Source organism: Acomys russatus, chromosome 21 (genome assembly GCF_903995435.1).
Source record: "Acomys russatus chromosome 21, mAcoRus1.1, whole genome shotgun sequence".
NCBI lineage: Eukaryota > Metazoa > Chordata > Mammalia > Rodentia > Muridae > Acomys > Acomys russatus.
Genome location: NC_067157.1, coordinates 30,424,318 through 30,444,182, shown reverse-complemented (window position 1 = coordinate 30,444,182; position 19,865 = coordinate 30,424,318). Strand labels below are relative to the sequence as shown.

Below are 19,865 nucleotides of genomic sequence, written 5' to 3'. Positions count from 1 at the left end.
ACTGATCTCAGGCTTCCTATCCTCCAGCACGATGAGAGACAAATTTCTATTGGTTATAAAATCCTTAGTATTTTGTTACAGTGGCCTGAATAGAGTATAGTAGCACGTCGGTGGTGCTGGTGCTTGAAATCACGGAGAAAATCGCAGACTGTTTTGAAGTCTGAGCGGCGGAATAGGAGGCTGTGTTTTGGGGGTGTGTGGTGGGGGGGTTTCTCAGTGATGAACAACAGTCTCCAGAGTGAGAAATAAGAGATGGACAGCTAAGATGGCATAATGAATTTCTTACTCTGGCGTGCCGAGGGTAAGAAACAGTGCAGTGCTCGCCTCTAAATGATGCATCTATATCACCAAGGATCAGAGAGAGTTGTGGAAGAGGGAGTGGAAAGAGTGTAAAAGCCAGAAATAGCGAACATCTACAGTAAATAGTGTTTGCTGGTCCTGAAAGGGTCATGGTGCACAGGAACTCAGAGCCTGGAGACTATGCCCAAGACTGACCTACTCTAGAACAAGCTGCCTAGAATCTAGCGTGGATGGAGGAGAAGCATCAGACCTGCAGTGAAGGTGGCGACTGAGGGTTGCTGAGAGAAGAAGAAGGGTGCGTTTCAGTTTTTGTTTTGTTTTTTCAGGGATGTAACACCTGAAAGGCTACATCCATGCTCCTGTGTGCCCAGGCAGCCCTAAGGGCACTCAGTGGGGGGACAGACAGACAGACAGACAGACAGAGGGAGGGAGAGGTGGGGGTTAGAGGTGGAATTGGAGGCTTGATAATGGGGTTGGATTTGTAAGTTTGACTTAACACACATTATAGACATGTATGAAATTCTCAAATAATTACAAAAAAGGAAGGGCCAAAGAAATGGCTTCATAGTAAAGAGCACTCGTTTCTTCAGAGGACCCGGGTTTGTTTCTCAATATCCTCATGGTAGCTTATAACCGTCTGAAACTCCAGTTCCAGGGGGACCTAATACCTTCTTCTGACCTTCTTGGGCTCCAGGCATGGGTATGGCACACATACACTCATACAAACATAGAATTGCACATGGTACCCAAAACACCCACACAAATAAAATAAATAACAAAACCAAAACCAAACCTTGGAGCTTTTCTTATGCTATTCTGTCCCTGCTGCAGCCTTAAGTATAAATCCAATATTAACCCTACTAATGGAAATATTGGTGTACTAATAACATAATTTTCATTTAAAAATACACCAAATAAGAGTTTGACCGGTATGTTTTGTGTGGACTCACCTGGTTGGTTCGGTAATACCCCTTTTTTTGTAAGAACACTTCTGGTGCTTTGTGTCTGATTGTTAACTGTGTTGTTTCCTGGGGTCTGCTTGCTGTCTTTTATCATACCGCAAATATTGCTATGTAACCTTGTCTCCCTGTTTGGCTAAATAAAAGGCCTCTTCCTGGGTAGGGCAGAAGGAAGTGGTGGGGGTTGGGGGGGGAGGAAGGGCAATACCTTTAAAGTAACAGCAACACCTTTTAGAGATGAGCCGCCAACAGTTGCTGCCAACCCATGCTCACGCAATTATGTACTTTCGGCTGCCAGTTTTGCACAGCCTCTTTCCTCAACGCCGCGTTGCATAATATATTCACAGGGAGATAAATGTAGCTGGCTGCCGGCAGGACTTCAGAAGAGTCTTCTGTTTTTCAAAGATCACGACGTTTTAACTATGGCATCATTATATTTTCCTCAGTGGGTCGCGAGCTTTGTCCTCTTTGCCCAGGCTGTGGGGCGCCCTGGACACGTTTGTGGCTGCTGTGTATGAGCATGCTGTCATATTGCCAAACAAAACAGAAACCCCCGTTTCCACCGAAGAGGCTTGGCTCCTGATGAAAAAGAACATAGATGGTCTGGAGAAAGCAATCAAGCTGGCAGCCAAGCAGGTATCGTCCTTTTCTATTTTTTCATGTCTGGGATGATATTTAGATTTGCAGCAAGACAAGAGTGTGTATTTGGAGACGCTGAGAGCTTTTTCTTTCCATACTTGTTTTGAGCAGGGTGCACATGTCATCGTGACCCCAGAAGATGGAATCTATGGTTGGATCTTCACCAGGGAGACCATTTACCCCTATCTGGAGAATATCCCGGACCCTGGAGTGAACTGGGTTCCCTGTAGAGACCCTAAGAGGTAACGTCGTGCTAAGGAGTTTATGATGAGAGGGACCAGCAAAGTCACCAAGCTTGACTCGTGATTTTTCTGATGACCAAGCAGTCAGTGGCATTAGAGTAATGTTTCATCGTGTTTAACTGCTCAACAGGTCTTCATCGGGTGAATGATTTTAGATAAGGATACTCAAATCAGGCAGAGGCAGGCAGATCGTTGTGAGTTCGAGGCCAGCCTCATTTACAAAGTGAGTCCAGGAAAGCCAAGGCTGCACAGAGAAACCCTGTCTCAAAAAAAAAAACCAAAAACAAACAAAAGAGAATACACAATTCATTACTTACTGCAGTTCTCTTTCAAACCTAGCATGTAAAACACACTGTTTTCAATAAGTGTGTACAGGAGAGTTTCAGCCAGGCGAGAACATTGTGCCTGGAACCAGTGCTCTCAGGTACGACTCAGTGGGTTCTCCCGGGAGCACCTGCCTCTTCCATAAGAATAGTGAAGCCAGGAGTGGTGGTGCACGGCTTTCATTCCAGCACTCTGGGAGGCAGGGACAGGTGGATCGCTGTGAGTTCGAGGCCAGCCTGGTCTACAACACTAGTCCAGGGCAGCCAGGGCAACACAGAGAAATCCTGTCTCAGAAAAAAAAAAAAAAAAAAAGAAAGAAAGAAAGAAAGAAAAGAAAAGAAAAGAAAGTATAGTGAAAAGATTAATGAGCTTGCATTTCTAAAACAATGCTGTCACCATGACTTCATAGCAGCTAAAAGTGCATAGAAGTTGCATGGGGCTTGAAACAGGAAGTGCATCATACGACCTCCCAGCTGAGGTATGAGGTACATAGCACAAATGCTCATTGCTCTGTTCCTTTCTTTATCTGTAATACAAGGGAAATGACATCACATCTCTATTTCCCTTATGGAAGAGACATTGTGTTGCACATAAGCTTTCATTTTTCTTTTGTGTGCATGCATATACATGGGCATGAGTCATCTCTCTGTGTGCACATGTGAGCGTGCACAGTGTATATTTGGAGGTCAGAGAACAACCATGGGTGTAAGTGTGCAGGTACCATCTGCCACTGTTTGAAGTAGAGACTTCCATTGGCCTGGAACCTTGCCACATAAGGCAGGCTCACAGACCCACAAGTATCTGGGGTCCGGCTCTGTCTCCCATCTCTTCGTGCTAAAAATTACAGGTGCATGTTGCCAAGCCTGGCGTTTATGTGGGTTCTGAGATCTGAACTCAGGTCCTCACATTTAGAAGGTGGAACTTTACTGACGGAGCCATTTCCCCAGTCTTCTGGAGAGTTTTAAAGTCTTCTATGCTGATTTTTGAACTAGAGCATTATAGGAAATGGCAAATAATATAGCTCCACTTTGGCAGTTTGGAAGTTACTGTCATGTCATCAACTTGAGGCAACATTTGTTGAATTAGGTTTGGCTACGCTCCAGTACAGGAGAGACTCAGCTGCCTCGCCAAGGAAAATTCCATCTATGTTGTGGCAAATATGGGGGACAAGAAGCCATGCAATGCTACTGATCCTCAGTGTCCTCCAGATGGTCATTATCAATACAACACCAACGTGGTGTTTGACACTGAGGGTAGGCTAACAGCCCGCTACCATAAGGTAGGAACTACTCACACCTTCACTAAACTTGGGTTATTTAATTTGTGATGTATATGCATGTTTGTTTGTTAGATACTGGACATGTAACTGTTGCATAAACATCTCATAATTATTACCTATTCAAAAAGGTAATTTCATTCTCAGTGTGAATTAATTATAAAATTGAACATAGCAAAATGTTAGAACAGATGTGACAATAGTCTCACAAATATTGAAGATCTTTTGTGAAAGAAGGAGAGATGCTGTCTCATCTTTTGAGTTAATATCAGAGGATTTAGGGTTACGTAATTTGTTATTGTTTAATGCTAAGATACTATTTATTTCAACATGACTTTTTGATTGTAATGAAACAAAAACTCCAATAGAAACTGGTTCTTTAAAAAGAGGGGGTGTGGAGGAGCTGTAGAGATGGCTCAGAGGTTAAGAGCACTGTCTGCTCTTCCAGAGGTCCTGCGTTCAGTTTCCAGCAACCACATGGTGGCTCACAACTATCTATAATGAAATCTGGTGCCTTCTTCTGGCAGGCAGGTACATATGGAGGCAGAACACTGTATATAATAAATACATAAATAAACAAGTCTTTAAAAAAAGGGGGGGTATATCTATGTTTGTGTAGCTAAAAAGGATAACTTAGCACAGAAAAGGTAGGTCCCATTCCAGGAACAGTCAGCCCATCTCTCAGACATATTACCCACCCCTCTAGGTCTCACTAGCAGCTTTTGCTCAGGGTAGCTGTCCTTTTAGCAGTCATGTGGCTAGAGCAGCACAACGCCAAGTCCTTTTCTTTATGAATGAAGTCCACAGGAAGACACATTTATTTCTGTTACTCAGAAACCTCAAAATGGCCTCACCACTCCTTCATTCCAGCTAGGTCACATACCTATCCTGAATGAGCCATTCACTGTTCTGTGTAGGATGCAGTACCACAAAGGAGGTGAGTGGAGGTGCAGGAGTGGCTCAAGGGATCCCGGAACACAGTAGGGTAGCTTGATGCCAGACTGCACACGTCAGACCGAGTGAAGCCCCAGCTATGCAAACACACTTCCTCCAGCCTGGGTTAAGCAACCAGGACCTAGGAGAGACCAAAGCAATGCCAGACACACTCAGCTGCCGGACAAGAATAACAATGTCGTGACAAACACTGAGGACAAAGAGCTGAGAAATTTTCAACATCTTAGCATCTCTGTCATAGTTGGGGTTTCATTGCCATGAAGAGACACCACGACCACAGCAACTCTTATAAAGGAAAGCATTTGACTGGGGCTGCCTTACAGCTCAGAGGTCTAGTCCATTATCATCATGGTGGGAAGCATTGTGGTGTGCAGGCAGACATGGTGCTGGGGGAGCCAAGAGTTCTACACCGGGATCTGCCCACAGAAGGAAAGAGACAGGAAGACACTGGGCCTGGCTTGAGCATCTGAAACCTCAAAGCCCTCCCCCAGTGACACACTTCCTCCAACAAGGCCACACCTCCTAATAGTGCCACACCCTATAGGTCTATGGGGGCCACTTTCTTTTTTTATTTTTTTTATTATATTCAAATTTTAAAAAACTTATTCCATTGTTTTTTTTTTTCTTCTTTTTTTCATGTTTTGTTTTGTTCAGGTTTTCTGAGACAGGATTTCTCTGTGTAGCCTTGGCTGTCCTGGACTCACTTTGTAGACCAGGCTGGCCTCGAACTCACAGCGATCTGCCTGCCTCTGCCTCCCAAGTGCTGGAATTAAAGGTGTGTGCTACCACGTCCAGCTTTTTTCTTTCTTTTAAAAAATTTATTCACTTTACATCCTGATCACAGCCTCCGTTCCTCTGCTCCCAGTCCCCTCCTCCCAAATCTCTCCTTCCATCCTCCCCTCCTCTTCTCCTCAGAGAAAGGGGCAGGTCCGATGGATGCCATTCTCATTCAAACCACCACAGTTTCTGTCATGGCTGCCATCAATACAAAGTGTGCATCATGGAATCAACTATCAGGCTGAAAAAAATAAGATAACTACCTGGTGGTGGTGGCACACGCCTTTAATCCCAGCACTTGCGAGGCAAAGGAAGGTGGATCGCTGTGAGTTCGAGGCCAGCCTGGTCTACAAAGCAAGTCTAGGACAGCCAAGGCTACACAGAGAGACCCTGTCTCGAAAAGCAAAACAAAGCCAAAAAAGATAACTAACAGCTTAGTAATTGGCAAGATTTAACTCTACAGTAGAAGTTATTTTTAAGACAACTTCATTTAATTTATATAAATCCCAGAGTAGACATAGTGAAGTTTATTTTATTAACACATGTTAGGGCTTACACAGCGGAAACAGTTTTAAAATGATAAGACTCCAGAGTTCATCCTGTCTGTGAGTTAGAGAGATGGATGGCTGGGCAGTCAGGAGTTCACACTGTTCTTGCAGAGGGTGTGAGTTTAACTCCCAGCACCCACATTGGGCCACCCATAACTGCTTAAAACTCCAGCTCCAGAAGACACCTCTTGTCCATTGGTACCCACACGTAAATGCACACACCCATACATGGAGACATATCATTAACAATAACATTTCTTTTTCATCCTACAGTTTTAGACAGATATTTACTCTTAGACATCGTTTGCTTTCACTTGCTCATTGATGCTTAAAAATAATGTTTTGAAGCTGGGCATGGTGGTGCAAACCTTTAATCCCAGCACTTGGGAGGCCGAGGCAGGCGGATCGCTGTGAGTTTGAGGCCAGCCTGGTCTACACAGCAAGCCCAGGACAGCGAAGGCTACACAGAGAAACCCTGTCTTGAACCACCCCACCCCCCAACCAAAAAAAATAATGTTTTTGATTCATGCCACAGTGTCAGACTTCATGGATACAACAGCCATGATCCTTGCAATTTTTTTTTTTTTTTTTTTGGTTGTTTTGAGTCAGGGTCTCCCTGTTTGTCCTCTCTTTGGCAGTACAATCTATTCGAACCAGAGATTCAGTTTGATTTCCCCAGCAATTCAGAGCTGGTGGCCTTTGACACTCCCTTTGGGAAGCTTGGCATCTTCACGTGCTTTGACATCTTTTCCTATGACCCAGCTGTGATGGTTGTGAAGGACTCTCAGGTCGACAGTGTTCTCTACCCTACGGCGTGGTACAATACTCTACCTCTGCTTTCAGCCGCCCCGTTTCATTCAGCCTGGGCCAGAGCCATGGGAGTGAACCTGCTGGCTGCAAATACCCACAACACCAGGATGCACATGACAGGTAGCTCTGTCAGCCACCAGGTGGCAGTGACAGTCTTGGGAAAGAACTCTGTATTGATTTTTCAAGCCAAACTTTTCTTTAACAGCTTTGTGACTAACTCTGCTCTCATGAAATTAATAATACTATGGGTGTCTGCTTCAGATTTGATTTAATTGATTAATTTACATGTTTGTCTTCTGGGGACAGGCAACCGATTGTTCTGTTTTTGAGACTGGATCTTGTTATACAGCCCAGGCAGGCCTAGAATTTATGATCCTTTGGCCTCAGCCTCCTGAGTGCTGGGACTACAAACACTGCTCTGCTTGGCTAGCACCACAGCCTCTGCTTAAGGAGCTTTGTTATGGTGAGGATAGGAGGCAAATATTATCTCTTGGCTTCATGAGGGAAAATTGAGGTTATGAAGAAATCAAGTCCTTAAAAAAAGAAAGAAGAGGAAGAGTCAACACTAGACCTAAGGAATGTTCTAGCCAACATCTGTCATCTATTAATAGTGTTGAAATCAATCTTGTGATGCCAGAATTATTAAGATCAATCAGTTTTAGGTTTTGTTTGTTTGTTTGTTTGTTTGTTTGTTTTTCCAGACAGGGTTTCACAGACAGCCCTGACTGTCCTGGAACTCTCTTTGTAGAAGAGGCTGGCCTGGAACTCACAGAGATCCACCTGTCTCTGCCTTCCAAGTGCTGGGATTAAAGGCGTGTGCCACCATGCCCTGCTAGAGTTTACTCTTCATAGGATCCCCATTAAGGGTAATAGTTGCTTTTCTCTTGGACTAGTTTTCATGACTGCAAATGAATTTTAAACCCAAATAGATTAGTTAGGTCATCCTCTGGTGACCTAATTCTTATTATGTTTGAACTTATTCTTCATGTTTGGGAGGATTTTTATTTTCTTATTAAATCGGTGTAAAAAGGGAAATTAAAACAAAAACAAAAACAAAACAAAACCTGAAAAACCTAAATGTAGCCGGGTGTGGTAGCACACATCTGTAATCCCAGCACTTGGGGGACAGAGTCCGGTGGACTGCTGTGAGTTTGAGGCCAGCCTGATCTACAAAGAGAGCCCAGGACAGCCAAGATAACACAGAGAAACTCTGTCTCGAAAAACTAAAAGAGAAAAAAACAAAAACAAAAACCCAACAAAAACAACAAAAAACCCTTCAAATGATGATTTCTGTACCTTGTGCAGAAAGTATAGTCAAATTGAATTTATAATAACATCTTTTTAAAAGTCATTGTGCCTTAATGACATTATGTTTAATTTCTCATTGGAATGTTCTCTTTTGACACCATTAAAAGTTGGAAGCAACATTCGCGTTTCTTTCTGTTGGCCCCAGGGAGTGGAATCTACAGCCCGGAAGCAGTCAGAGTGTACCACTATGACATGGAGACAGACAGCGGCCAGCTGCTCCTATCAGAGTTGAGATCTCGGCCCCGCCAGCATGCCTCTCCTGTGGAGGTTGACTGGAGTGCTTATGCCAGAAGTGTCAAGCCATTCTCATCAGAGCAGGCAGACTTCCCGGGGATGATTTATTTTGATGAGTTCAGCTTCACCAAGCTTACGGGAAGCACCGGGAATTACACAGTTTGCCAAAAGGACCTGTGCTGCCACTTAACTTACAGGATGTCTGAGCGTCGACTGGATGAGGTGTATGTCCTGGGTGCCTTTGACGGACTGCACACAGTGGAAGGCAAATACTACTTACAGGTAGAACTCCCGGATACCTGCCTGCTACATTTTCTTCCGAGTCACTGTTCCTTATTGCTGTGATAAAGACCGGGACTAAATGTAACCTAGAAAGGAAAAGGTTTATTTGTCTCACTGTTAAGATCACAGTCCATCACTGAGAGAAGTCAGGGCAGGAACTGAAGACAGGATTGAAAACAGAGACCACTGTGGAATGTTGCTTACTGGCTTGTTCCAGGGCTTGCTTAACCTCTCTTCTTCTTCTTCTTCTTCTTCTTCTTCTTCTTCTTCTTCTTCTTCTTCTTCTTCTTCTTCTTCTTCTTCTTCTTCTTCTTCTTCTTTTTCTTCTTCTTTTCCTTTTCTCTGTGTAGCCTTGGCTGTCCTAGACTCCCTTTGTAGACCAAGTTGGCCTAGAGCTCACAGTGATCCACCTGCCTCTGCCTCGAGTGCTACCATGCCCGGTTTAGCCTCTCTTCTTATACAACTCAAGGCCACCTGCCAGGGTGGTACCACCCATAGTGCACTGGGCCCTCCCACATAAATAATCATTAATCAAGAAAACACCCCCATAGACTTGCCTACAGACAATCTGACGGATGCGTTTCCTCAGTTGAGGTTCCTCCTTTGAAATGATCCTAGCTCTGTCAAGTTGACAAACAAAATATAAAATAGCACAGTTATCATAGCTTTTCCTTAAAAACTGAATTAAATTCAGTTAATTGGTATAATGTTGCATTTATCATGGATTTATTTGCAGCCCCAGAATATTTCATTTGTTTCATTGTAGCCAGGCCATTTTTTCCCCCTTGTTTACAAAGTAAAAGCATATTTTCAAGACAGCGTTTCTCCGTGTTATCTTGGCTGTCTTGGACTCACTTTGTAGACCAGGCTGGCCTCGAACTCACAGAGATCTACCTGCCTGTACCTTCCAAGTCCCGGGATTAAAGGTATGCACCAACTCCCAGCAGTCCTCTTCTTACTTTAGAGAAGTGTTTTGCAAACTTGTCATCCGAGGGCTAAATTAATTTGTGACTTACTGTAGCACATGGAAGCATGACTGAGTTAAAAGAAAAGAGATTTAACCAAAGCAAATAGTTTATAAAACAATCCAAGTTAGAATTACCAGTAGTGCACACCATTAATCCCAGCACTCAGGAGGCAAAGACGGGTGGATCTCTGAGTTTGGGGCTAGCCTGGTCCTCCCATCGAGATCCAGAACAGCCTGGACTAACAAGAGAAACCCTGTCTTAGAAAAAAAAAAAAAAAAAAAAAAGGAAAAAAAAAAAAAAAGAAAGAAAGAAAGAAAGAAAAAGGAAAAAATATAATAATCTTGGTCTACTAAGTTTGACTTAAGATTTTTTTGTTTTGTTTTGTTTTGTTTGTTTTTTGAGACAGGGTTACTCTGTGTAGTCCTGGCTGTCCTGGACTTGCGTTTTAGACCAGGCTGGCTTCAAACTCAGAGATCTGCCTGCCTCTGCCTCCTGAGTCCTGGGATTAACGGCCTGTGCCACCACACCCGACTTTGATTTAAGATTTAAGAAGTTGTGACTGCTAAAATGGAAACTATTCCTTGAAACTGAGTTACGACTGCTTTTTCTTTTCACTCTTTTTCACAGATATGCACACTGCTGAAGTGTCAAACCACCAACCTGAAAACTTGTGGGGAACCAGTGGGGTCAGCTTTTACCAAGTTTGAAGAATTCTCTCTCAGTGGCACCTTTGGGACAAGCTATGTTTTCCCACAGATCGTCTTAAGTGGGAGTCAGCTTGCCCCAGAAAGATATTATGAGGTAAGAGGCCATTAAGAAGATACATTTCTTTTGAATAGATGAAGTAGACCAGAATAATCAAGATCTTTGAGATAAAGGGCTGGGAGGTGGTGTCTCGGTCCCTTTAATTCAGCATTTGGGAGACAAAAGCAGGTAGAGCTCTCTGAGTTCAAGGACAACCTGGTCTACAGAGGGAGTTCCAGGACAGTCAGCCCTACTCATGGAAATCTCGTCTTGAAAGAGAGACAGAGAGACAGAGAGACAGAGAAGAAAAGAAAGAAGGGGCAATACGGAAAGCTTACCCTTTGCAGTCTATGAAAAATGATGTCACAGGCACGCTAGGTGAGACAGAACAAGCTGTCTGAACTTATGCTGCGATTGACAAATTGAGGCATATTGAGAATATTTGCTAGTAACCCTTTGTATAATGTAGAAGATTCAAGTTAAAGTTAAGCACGGTTCACTAAATACTGCAGCTAGCAGGGCCTAGCCTCTTAACTACTTAGGAGACCGAGGTAGGACGGTCAGGAGTTCAAGTCGTGCTTAGGCTACAAACTGAGTACAAGGCCATTCTGAACTGACACTTTTGTGAGAATTAGTCTCCAAATAAAAATAAACAAATTTAATCTTAATACCCAAGAGGCAGAGGCAGGTGGATCCCTGTGAGTTTGAGGCCAGGCTGGTCTATACAGCTTGTTCCAGGACAGTCAGGACTAAATAGACTCAGTCTCAAAAACAAAAACAAAAACAAAAACATCCAAATAAATAAATATAATATATATATATATATATACATATATATTTACATGTGTGTACACACATACACAAATTGGCTAAAGGGATGATTCAGCAGTTAAGAGCAGTGGGCGCCTGGGAGCCAGGCCCAGAATGCACATACATTACAACTGTTGCTGTAACTCCTGTACTAGGGGTTCTGCTGCCCTCTTCTGGCTTCCTCAGACACTGTGAGCACATGGCGCAAATACAAACATGCAGGCAAACGGTGGGGTTGCTCAGGCAGATCTGTAACTCCAATTCTAGGGGATCTGTGTCCAACTCCCAGTTCTGACTTCTGCTTGCTACAAGCATGTACGTGAACAGACACGTACGTGTGGGTCAAACATTCATTGACATAAGATCAATATGTAAATCTGAAGAGTGAAACTAATTGTAAAAACTTAAGACTGGAGAGCGTGAGTAGAAAGACTGCTAGGGCGCACAAGACCCTGGGTTCAGTGCTCAGTACCTGGGAATCCCTGTACACGGAGGTTACCCATGGGGAGTGATGAGAAGTTGCTATAGCGCAGCAAACAGTTAGGTAGTGGTTCATGATTTTAAAGAGCATGTTTAGTACATTCTTTCACTAGCCTTAAAAGGGATGATTTGCTACACTTCACCCCATCCCTCTATAATTAGACCAAAGGCATTAAGCCGAGTCTTCTGCCATCAAATCGTGTGCCCTTTACACCACCCAACGCTGCTTTAGGAGGGATGTTTCTAGAAGGAGATGTTGCTGGAAACCGAGCTCTGCTTTGGAGTTCATTCTTTGCTGTCTTTCGTCAGGTCACAAGAGATGGACGTCTCAAGAGCCGAGGAGGAGCTTCTTTGCCTGTCTTAGTGATGGCCCTGTACGGAAGAGTGTACGAGAAGGACCCTCCACGCTTGGGGCAGGGACCTGGGAAGTTACAATGAGCCTCTTCACTGGGGACTGTCAGGATTAGCCTAGCACAGAGAGGGGGCCGTACATGAGAGAGAGAGAGTGGGCATCTGCAGGGTTCAATTAGAAGGTGCAACGAAAGCTGTTGAAAGGGAAAACTCAATGAAGAAATAAAACAATAAAATTAAAACGCAATTGGCCTGCTATGACCTGGACATGATTTGTACCCTCAAAATGCATGATCAAATTCAATTTCTACTGGGAAGTACTAAGAGAGTGGGACATGTAATAGGTCCCCAGAACCTAGTAGGCCCCTAGACCTTAACACAACTCGGCACATAGACAGCACCGCCTGCAAAACTAAAAGAAAGACCTAATCCATCAAAGTCCTTATAGTTCTGGGAACGTTTCAAAATATATTAACCTTACTTTTTAGCTCCTGAAGTTCCGCTTCTGGATAACTGTTCTTGTTAACTCAAGTATTTCAACCCAGAACGTGTGTGTGTGTTTCAAAGTTTACCCTGAGAAAGGCTCTGGACTATACTGGGATCTCAAACACCCAGTGTAGTCCCCAGCTGGCTAATAAAGACTTACTACTGGCTTGAACCCATGCCCGAGCAGTCTTCTCTGTGGCTAACTCCTCTATCCCCCGTGCCCTCCCCTCCCCCCAATGGGACACTTAATTTAACCACAGTTTTTGGAAATGGGCCTTTAAGAAATGATGAGGATTACCTAATAATCAGGATGTGTACCCAAAGTTGAATACTGTGGCTTTAAGGGAGTGTGTGTGGCCAGGGGGTGGGGGGTGGGGGGAAGGGCAGGGCAAAGCTTATCACACAGCACCACTCTTTCCCCCATGTGATGTCTCACAGCACTTTGGGACTCTGTTAATAAACGAGAATTACCAGATGTGTGCGTTACAGAGTTTGTGACCCCTGCCGGGGGGAAAAATAATAGACTCAATTCAATTATAATTAAAAGAGTATTGATTAGCCACCGATTCAATTATAATTAAAAGGTGATCGATTAGCCACTAGCAGGACAAATTTGAGATTGCTGTGAAGGAGAGGGATGAGGAAGGACTTTTTAAAGGGTAAAACCACATAGGAGATGGTCAGTATCTATGCAAGAAGGAAAAGAAAAAAAAGTTCTGTTCTGCCAAGCAAAGGGGTCCAGGCAACTCAAACCAATATTGGGTATCTGCGTAAGGAAGTTACAGATGCAAAAAAGGCAGTGAGTTATACCATAACAAGTAGGTGGTTGCAGCTGTACATTCTTTGGGTGGAGGTCACTGAGGCAGGGTTATTGGGAACCCACAAAGGGCTGCTGGGTATCAACATGGGTGCCTAGGATAAAATGAAGCTTACTGTAAGGCAAAGTCAAACCATTTTTTTTTTTTTTGTAATGTATGCACTATACAGTATTGTGTTGTTAGCAAGAGAAAACAGGCCACCACAGGGTATGCATATACTTGGGAATGGCCTAGATTTGTTAACTGGAACTGTGTCGAGCTTTCACGCATGTGTTCAGGTGTATGTAAACATGGGATGTGGAAGGCATATTTAAGAAGAGGAGGGAGCTTCTTTTGCAGGAACTGTTTGCCCTGTTGTATACAAATGATGACTCCATCAGGTGTGGGTTGATTTCATGTGTTGCCTTGATTAGATAGGATACTCAGCTGGCTAATTAAACACTCCTTAGTGGGAGTGGGAACATTTCTGGAAGACAGTAGTGTTAATATTGGTGGGCTAACCCTGGGTGAGGAAAGGCCCACACGGGCAGACACAGAGGAGAAGGGCCAGATACTGGCCAAAGGCTGCAAGCTTCAGGAAGCTGAAAAATGCCCGAGAGTCCACCTTTGGTAGCTGAGACTAGATATCATCAGCAGAAAAATAACACTGGAGTGTGGTCGCTCTGTACCTGAGGCAGACGGGTCAAATTCTGAGCTGTCAGTTACTTACTGCTTTAAAGCCCAAGGATACTGACGGTCCAAGTGTGTGCATCACACTTACAGCTCTGTCCTTCCACCTGGCTGGTTAACACTCAGAAAGCCTCAAAAATATGAAGGCAGATCATGGCAATGCTACAGTTGCTTCCCCTTTTCCCAGCACCCGTGGGTGACACTTCTCAAGAATACTGGGCACTGGGGCTCTGGCCTGGAGGGTGAGATAATCCCCTATGCCATAGGATACAAAAACAGAATGTGGCCAGAAGAGGGCGCTAATCCACGCAGAAATACAACAGGACACTAGCAGGCATCAGACCGGTGGTTCTCAACCTGTGGGTCCTGCCCTCTTCACATAGTTACATTACTCCGTAACAGTAGCAAAGTTACAGTTATGAAGTAGTGAAATACCAGAAGAAGTAAAATTGGAGTTCAGGATAACTGGGGCAAAGGTTAAGAAACAGGCCTACAGGATATAATCTGGCCAGCTGCAAAGAGCAGCCCCACTAGAGATAACATAGCCTAGTGACTGACCCGAAGGGTCTCACCGGTGATAGAGTTGATAAGAGAGCCAGTTCTATGGCCACATTCCTTCCTGCCCACCAGAGATAGCATTACCTCACAACTGACCCATCCCGTAGGAGAGAACAAAAGAAGTTAAGCTATGGGTGGTCTTGGCGCTTAAAGGACATTGAGAGGATAAAAGGATCAGACATCACAGCTGTGGGGCGCTCCTGAGACCTAGCATTTGGGGGGATCGGGTGCGACCCAGCTCGGAGCTGAATTAAAGATTCCTCATGTATTTTACAGCTGTTTCGTGTGTTTTCGGGTTCTTGTTTTTTTTGGGGGGGGGATAAATCTGGGTACAACATTAGCAATGGAAATAATTTTATGGCTGGGGGTCATCACAGCACGAGGAGGAGCTATATTAAAGGGTCACAGCGTTAGGATAGGTTGAGGAGCACTGCATTAGCCACTTGCCCAATACAGACCCTGCTGCAGCATAAACCGAAGGAAGAACAAGAGTCTGCACGTTCAGCCGAGCCTGCCCTGCTTCTGTGCAGGTGACTGACATCCTCCAGCTTTCAAGGAGCCAGAAAGAAGCCACTTCATCAAGCCATCTTTTCTTCTTCTTGGTGTACTTCTCTACTCTCTCTGTGGCTACCAGGATTTTTAGTGTATTGCGGTTTTTAATTTTTTTTTTATGTTGTTTTTGTTATTTCCTTTCATATAGTCATCAAGTTATGTTTATATATTTTCCCATTATTGGGTAGCATTTTTTTTTTTGCCTTAGTTTAAGCCATTTTTTTTTCCTGTCTCCTAGCCCTATATTGAATAGTATCGTTGACCTACAACTTGCAACAGACTGCCTGCCTGCTGCCTCCTTCCTTACAAGGCTGAAATATCACAACAGCATAAGTTCTTCCACAAGGAACTCTTAAAAGCCAGAAAAGCATGGAATGGTGTATCTCAAGCTCTCAGAGAACTCTCAACCAATATCCAGCAAAGTTATTTTAATATTGATGAACAAAGGACTTTCACGATGAGTAAAAGCTAAGGCAGATTAGGATCAAGTCAGAACTGCAGACACTACTCAGAGGAACACTGATCCCATGGGAAGGAGAGAGAGCCTCACTTCATGAGAGCATAGGAAAGAGTAAATGTAAGAAGAATAGTACACAAAGAAAAAAGAAACCTAGGGGGAAAAAAATCTACCATGGCCAAGTGTGATGGTATACACCTTTAAGGCAGAGGCAGGCGGATCTCTGAGTTTCAGAACAGCTAGGACACAGAGAAACCCTGTCTTAAAAACCTTCTGTCTTCGTCTCTCTGCTTTCTATTCTTCTTCTTCTCGTCTTCTTCGTCTTCTCTTCTTGTCTTCTTCCTTCTTCCTTCTCCTTCTTCTTCTCCTTCTTCTTCTCCTTCTTCTTCTTCTTCTTCTTCTTCTTCTTCTTCTTCTTATTATTATTATATTTATATTTATAATTATTATTATATACCACATTCAGCACACTAAAGCAGCAATTCCAGGATATTAACAGAGAAGCATAAACAACAAATGACCCAGAAAACTGGAAAACAACCAGTAAAATTATAACAATTAGTAATTATCTGTCTATAATAACCTGGAATATAAATGCCTCAACACACCAAGCAAGAGACATAAGCTGTTTAGTTTTGCAGCAGATGACAATTAATCTGGAGATCCACAACTGGCCAGTGTGTAGAAATGAAGGGACTAAGCTCTCAACTCTAAATGGGACATCTACCTATAGCACTCACCACTAAGACTCAGGGAACGTCACAGAATAGCGGGAGGAAATGCTGCCAGAGCCGGACCTAGTGAAGATCTGCAGCAACACAGTACTTGGAGGATAGTGCGGGGCCATCGCACAACTCAACACACAGCGCCTGCATCTATATATTTGTGAAAGACCTACATAACTGTGTCTATGACCTGTGCAAGATCAGATCAACCAAAGTCCCGCCACTGAAGTGGGGAGGGCTTGTGAAGCCCACCCCTTGCTGGGAAACTGATGGCTACTGGCAGAGCAGGAGTCAGTTCTTCACAGGGTGTGACCCTGAAGATGCTACCCACGCTCCAGTCGATGGTCCTACTCCCATGTGGCACTAAGTCTTCCAGAGGTCCTGAGTTCAATTCCCAGCAGCCACATGGTGCCTCAGAACCATCTGTAATACAATCTGGTGCCCTCTTCAGATGTGCAGGAAGACAATGTACTCATATACAGAAGAAAGGAAGGAAGGAAGTCACTCAATCATCTCTCAATCAAAGAGGAAAGGGCTTTGACAGAGTTCAATATCAATTCATAAAAAATCATAAAGAAACTAGGAATAGAAAGGACCTAGTCTGAGGCTATGTATGACAAACCCATATCAAACATTATAACTAAGTAGGATTGAAACTGAGAGGATTTCTTATAAAATCTGGAACAAAATGAGTGTTCACTCTCTCAACCACTTTTCAATAGAGTACTTGTCTTATCTGGATCAATAATACCAGAGAAAGAAATAAACAGGATACAAATAGCTAACGAAGAAATTAAATTGTGCTTATTGCAGATGGAGTAGTCCTCTACTTAAATGAGCATAAGGACTCCACCAGAAAATGTATAGATATGGTAAATAATTCCAGCAAAGCAGTAGGATACAAAATCAATATACAAAAATAAGAATTTGGGCTGGAGAGATGGCTCAGAGGTTAAGAGCAATGAGTGTCCTTCCAAAGGTCCTGAGTTCAATTCCCAGCAACCATATGGTGGCTCACAACCATCTATACTGAGATTTGGTGCCTCCTTCTGGCATGCAGCACATGTGTAAACAGACTACTGCATAAATAATAAATAAATAAATCTTTAAAAAAAATAAGGATTTGGGGCTGGAGAGATGGCTTGGTGGGTAAAGTGCTCGCTGTGCCAGTATGAGGACCTGAGTTCACATCACTGACACCCATGTAAAAGCCACACGTGGCAGTGTATGCCTGTAGCCTTAGTGCTTTGGGTGTGGGGGTGGGGGGAAGATGCAGAGACCCCAGAGGTTCACTGGCTAGCTTCGTTGAATTGGTATATGAATGAATAAAAATATTCCCAATGAGACTTCAGCAAAAGCTAGCACAGGAAATTATCCCAATAATGGAAAAATGCGACCACACAGAGTGATAAGACTTCTACGTAGCAAAAGCATCTAGGGTGAATAAAACAACTTACACAAAAGTAAACAAATATATTTGCATTTGACAGGGAATAAATATAAAGGATAGATAAAGAATTACAAAAATTAAACACCAGCCCCACCTATCCCCAAGTTATCCAATCAATGAGCCAGTTAATGAATGGAATAGACAGTTCCCAAAAGAAGAAACACAGATCACCAATACACACTTGAAAATGTATTGAATAGCTTTAGCTCCCAATGAAATACAAATGAAAACTGTTCTGAAGGGTAGAAATGGTGTGGTACATGATTCTAATCTTTCTGAGAAAACAAAGGTGTCAGGGTTGTTGGGGAAGTCAGTCTAGATAAGTCAAGACCCAGCTCCATCACTTGTGTGTACTTGCTTATGCACCCTAAGTCAGCGTACCACAGAGATTCGTCTTCATAAGTGTTCTATTTATGACATCCAGGAAATGGAACCAGCCCTGGTATCATCAACAAATGAACAAATGAAGAAAATGTGGTCCATATATACAGTGGAATCTTATGTAGTCATAAAGAAAAAAAATGAAATCATGATATTTGCAGGGAAATAGATGGATTTGGAAATGAAATCTTAAACAAAATTAGGGAATCTCTGAAATACAAATACCACATTTTCTTTCCTATGTCCTAAACTGAAAAAAACAAAAAACAAAAAACAAAAAAACCCAACTCTGTATGTTTGTATAGTCACAAAACTGTAAAGGAGATCATTATAGGGGAGAGAGATCCTAAGGAAGGTAGGGATTATGAACTCTGAAGACATGTTAAAAAAAAAAAAAAAAAAAAAAAAGGAAGGCAGAAGAGGGGACCAAATGGGGAAAGCAAGTAAACCAAATTAAAGTAGGCAAGAGGAGTCGGGCGTGGTGGTGCATGCCTTTAATCCCAGCAGGCGGATCGCTGTGAGTTCGAGGCCATCCTGGTCTACAAAGTGAGTACAGCATGGCCAAGGCTACACAGAGAAACCCTGTCTCAAAAAAACAAAAAACAAACAAACAAACAAACAAAAAAGTAGGCAAGAGGGAAAGGATTGAGAACAGGGTATAATGCCACACGCCAGCAAAAATACCATTATGAAACCAAATATTTTGTATGTTAATCTAAAAAAGTTCCATTCCAATTTTAGTATATGTGCTGCCAAAGCGAGAGAGAGAGAGAGAGAGAGAGAGAGAGAGAGAGAGAGAGAGAGAGAGAGAGAGAGAGAAAGAAAACAAAAGAAGAAAAAGCAATAAAATCATTGGGCTGACATTTGGTATAATACCAAGTTCTGGCACTGGTAGTAGAGGCAAGAGGATAAAGAATTCAAGGGCATCCTTGGGTACACAGAATAAGTTTGAGGCTGGCCTGGGCTACATGAGGTTTTGTCTCAAATACAACAACAAGAAAGAATTGGTAGGTGGAGTTAAGCAAAGGATTCTCCCCACTGTAGGTAGATGCTGCGTTTGGGGTTGTGAAATGCACCCCACCCCAATTTATGTTTCTAACTTAGTTCTTAGCAGGTGGCAATGTTTTGGGTGGTTGTGACACCATTAGGAGGCAGGGCAGGACCAACCGGGTTAACAGGAATAGGTAATTGGGAATGGGGGAGCCTTAGAGGTTGTAGCCCCACCCTGCTTCTAGCCCGAGCAATCTCTGCTTTCTTGTCTGATAAAATGTGAACAGGTGGCTTCACAGTCCTGCCTCCTGACAGATCACCTTGTCTTCTCAGCTGTGACAGACTGTAGCCTCTAACCAGTGAGCACAAGGAAATCTGGTCACAGTAACAATAAATCACCTCATTAGTAGCCAGCACACAGCCTCTGGAAGGCCGGAATGGAACAAAAGTCAGAGGGGTTGAAAACAAATTTTTCTGCCTGTGTGAGCTGGGGCATGGATCGTCTGGCTGTCTGGTGCTCAGGTTTTTATTCCTGAATTGAGATCAACACCATAAGCATTCTAGCTGTTAGGCCTTCAAACTATGTCCTTGGCCTTCATCATCTCCAACTTTTGGATAGCAGATCATGATCCCAGAGTGGCCATAATTTTGTGAGCCACTCCTTTTATAATTCTTTCCCCCGCCACCCCATACTTCCTTTGGATTTATTACTGTCTTAGTTAGGGTGACCATTGCTGTGAAGAGACAACATGATCAAAGCAACTCTTATAAAG

General features: G+C 43.3%; 1 protein-coding gene across 1 annotated transcript; it reads left to right on the top strand.

Annotated features, from left to right (window-relative positions):
* The first annotated feature begins 1,644 nt into the window (after positions 1-1,644).
* On the top strand, positions 1,645-12,168 carry LOC127205282 (vascular non-inflammatory molecule 3-like). The gene is given in 8 exon segments (XM_051164487.1): positions 1,645-1,741; positions 1,743-1,895; positions 2,010-2,140; positions 3,551-3,743; positions 6,658-6,949; positions 8,283-8,653; positions 10,249-10,422; positions 11,965-12,168. Coding segments are annotated over 8 exon segments (1,503 nt in total). The 5' UTR covers positions 1,645-1,681; the 3' UTR covers positions 12,094-12,168.
* Positions 12,169-19,865: the final 7,697 nt, after the last annotated feature.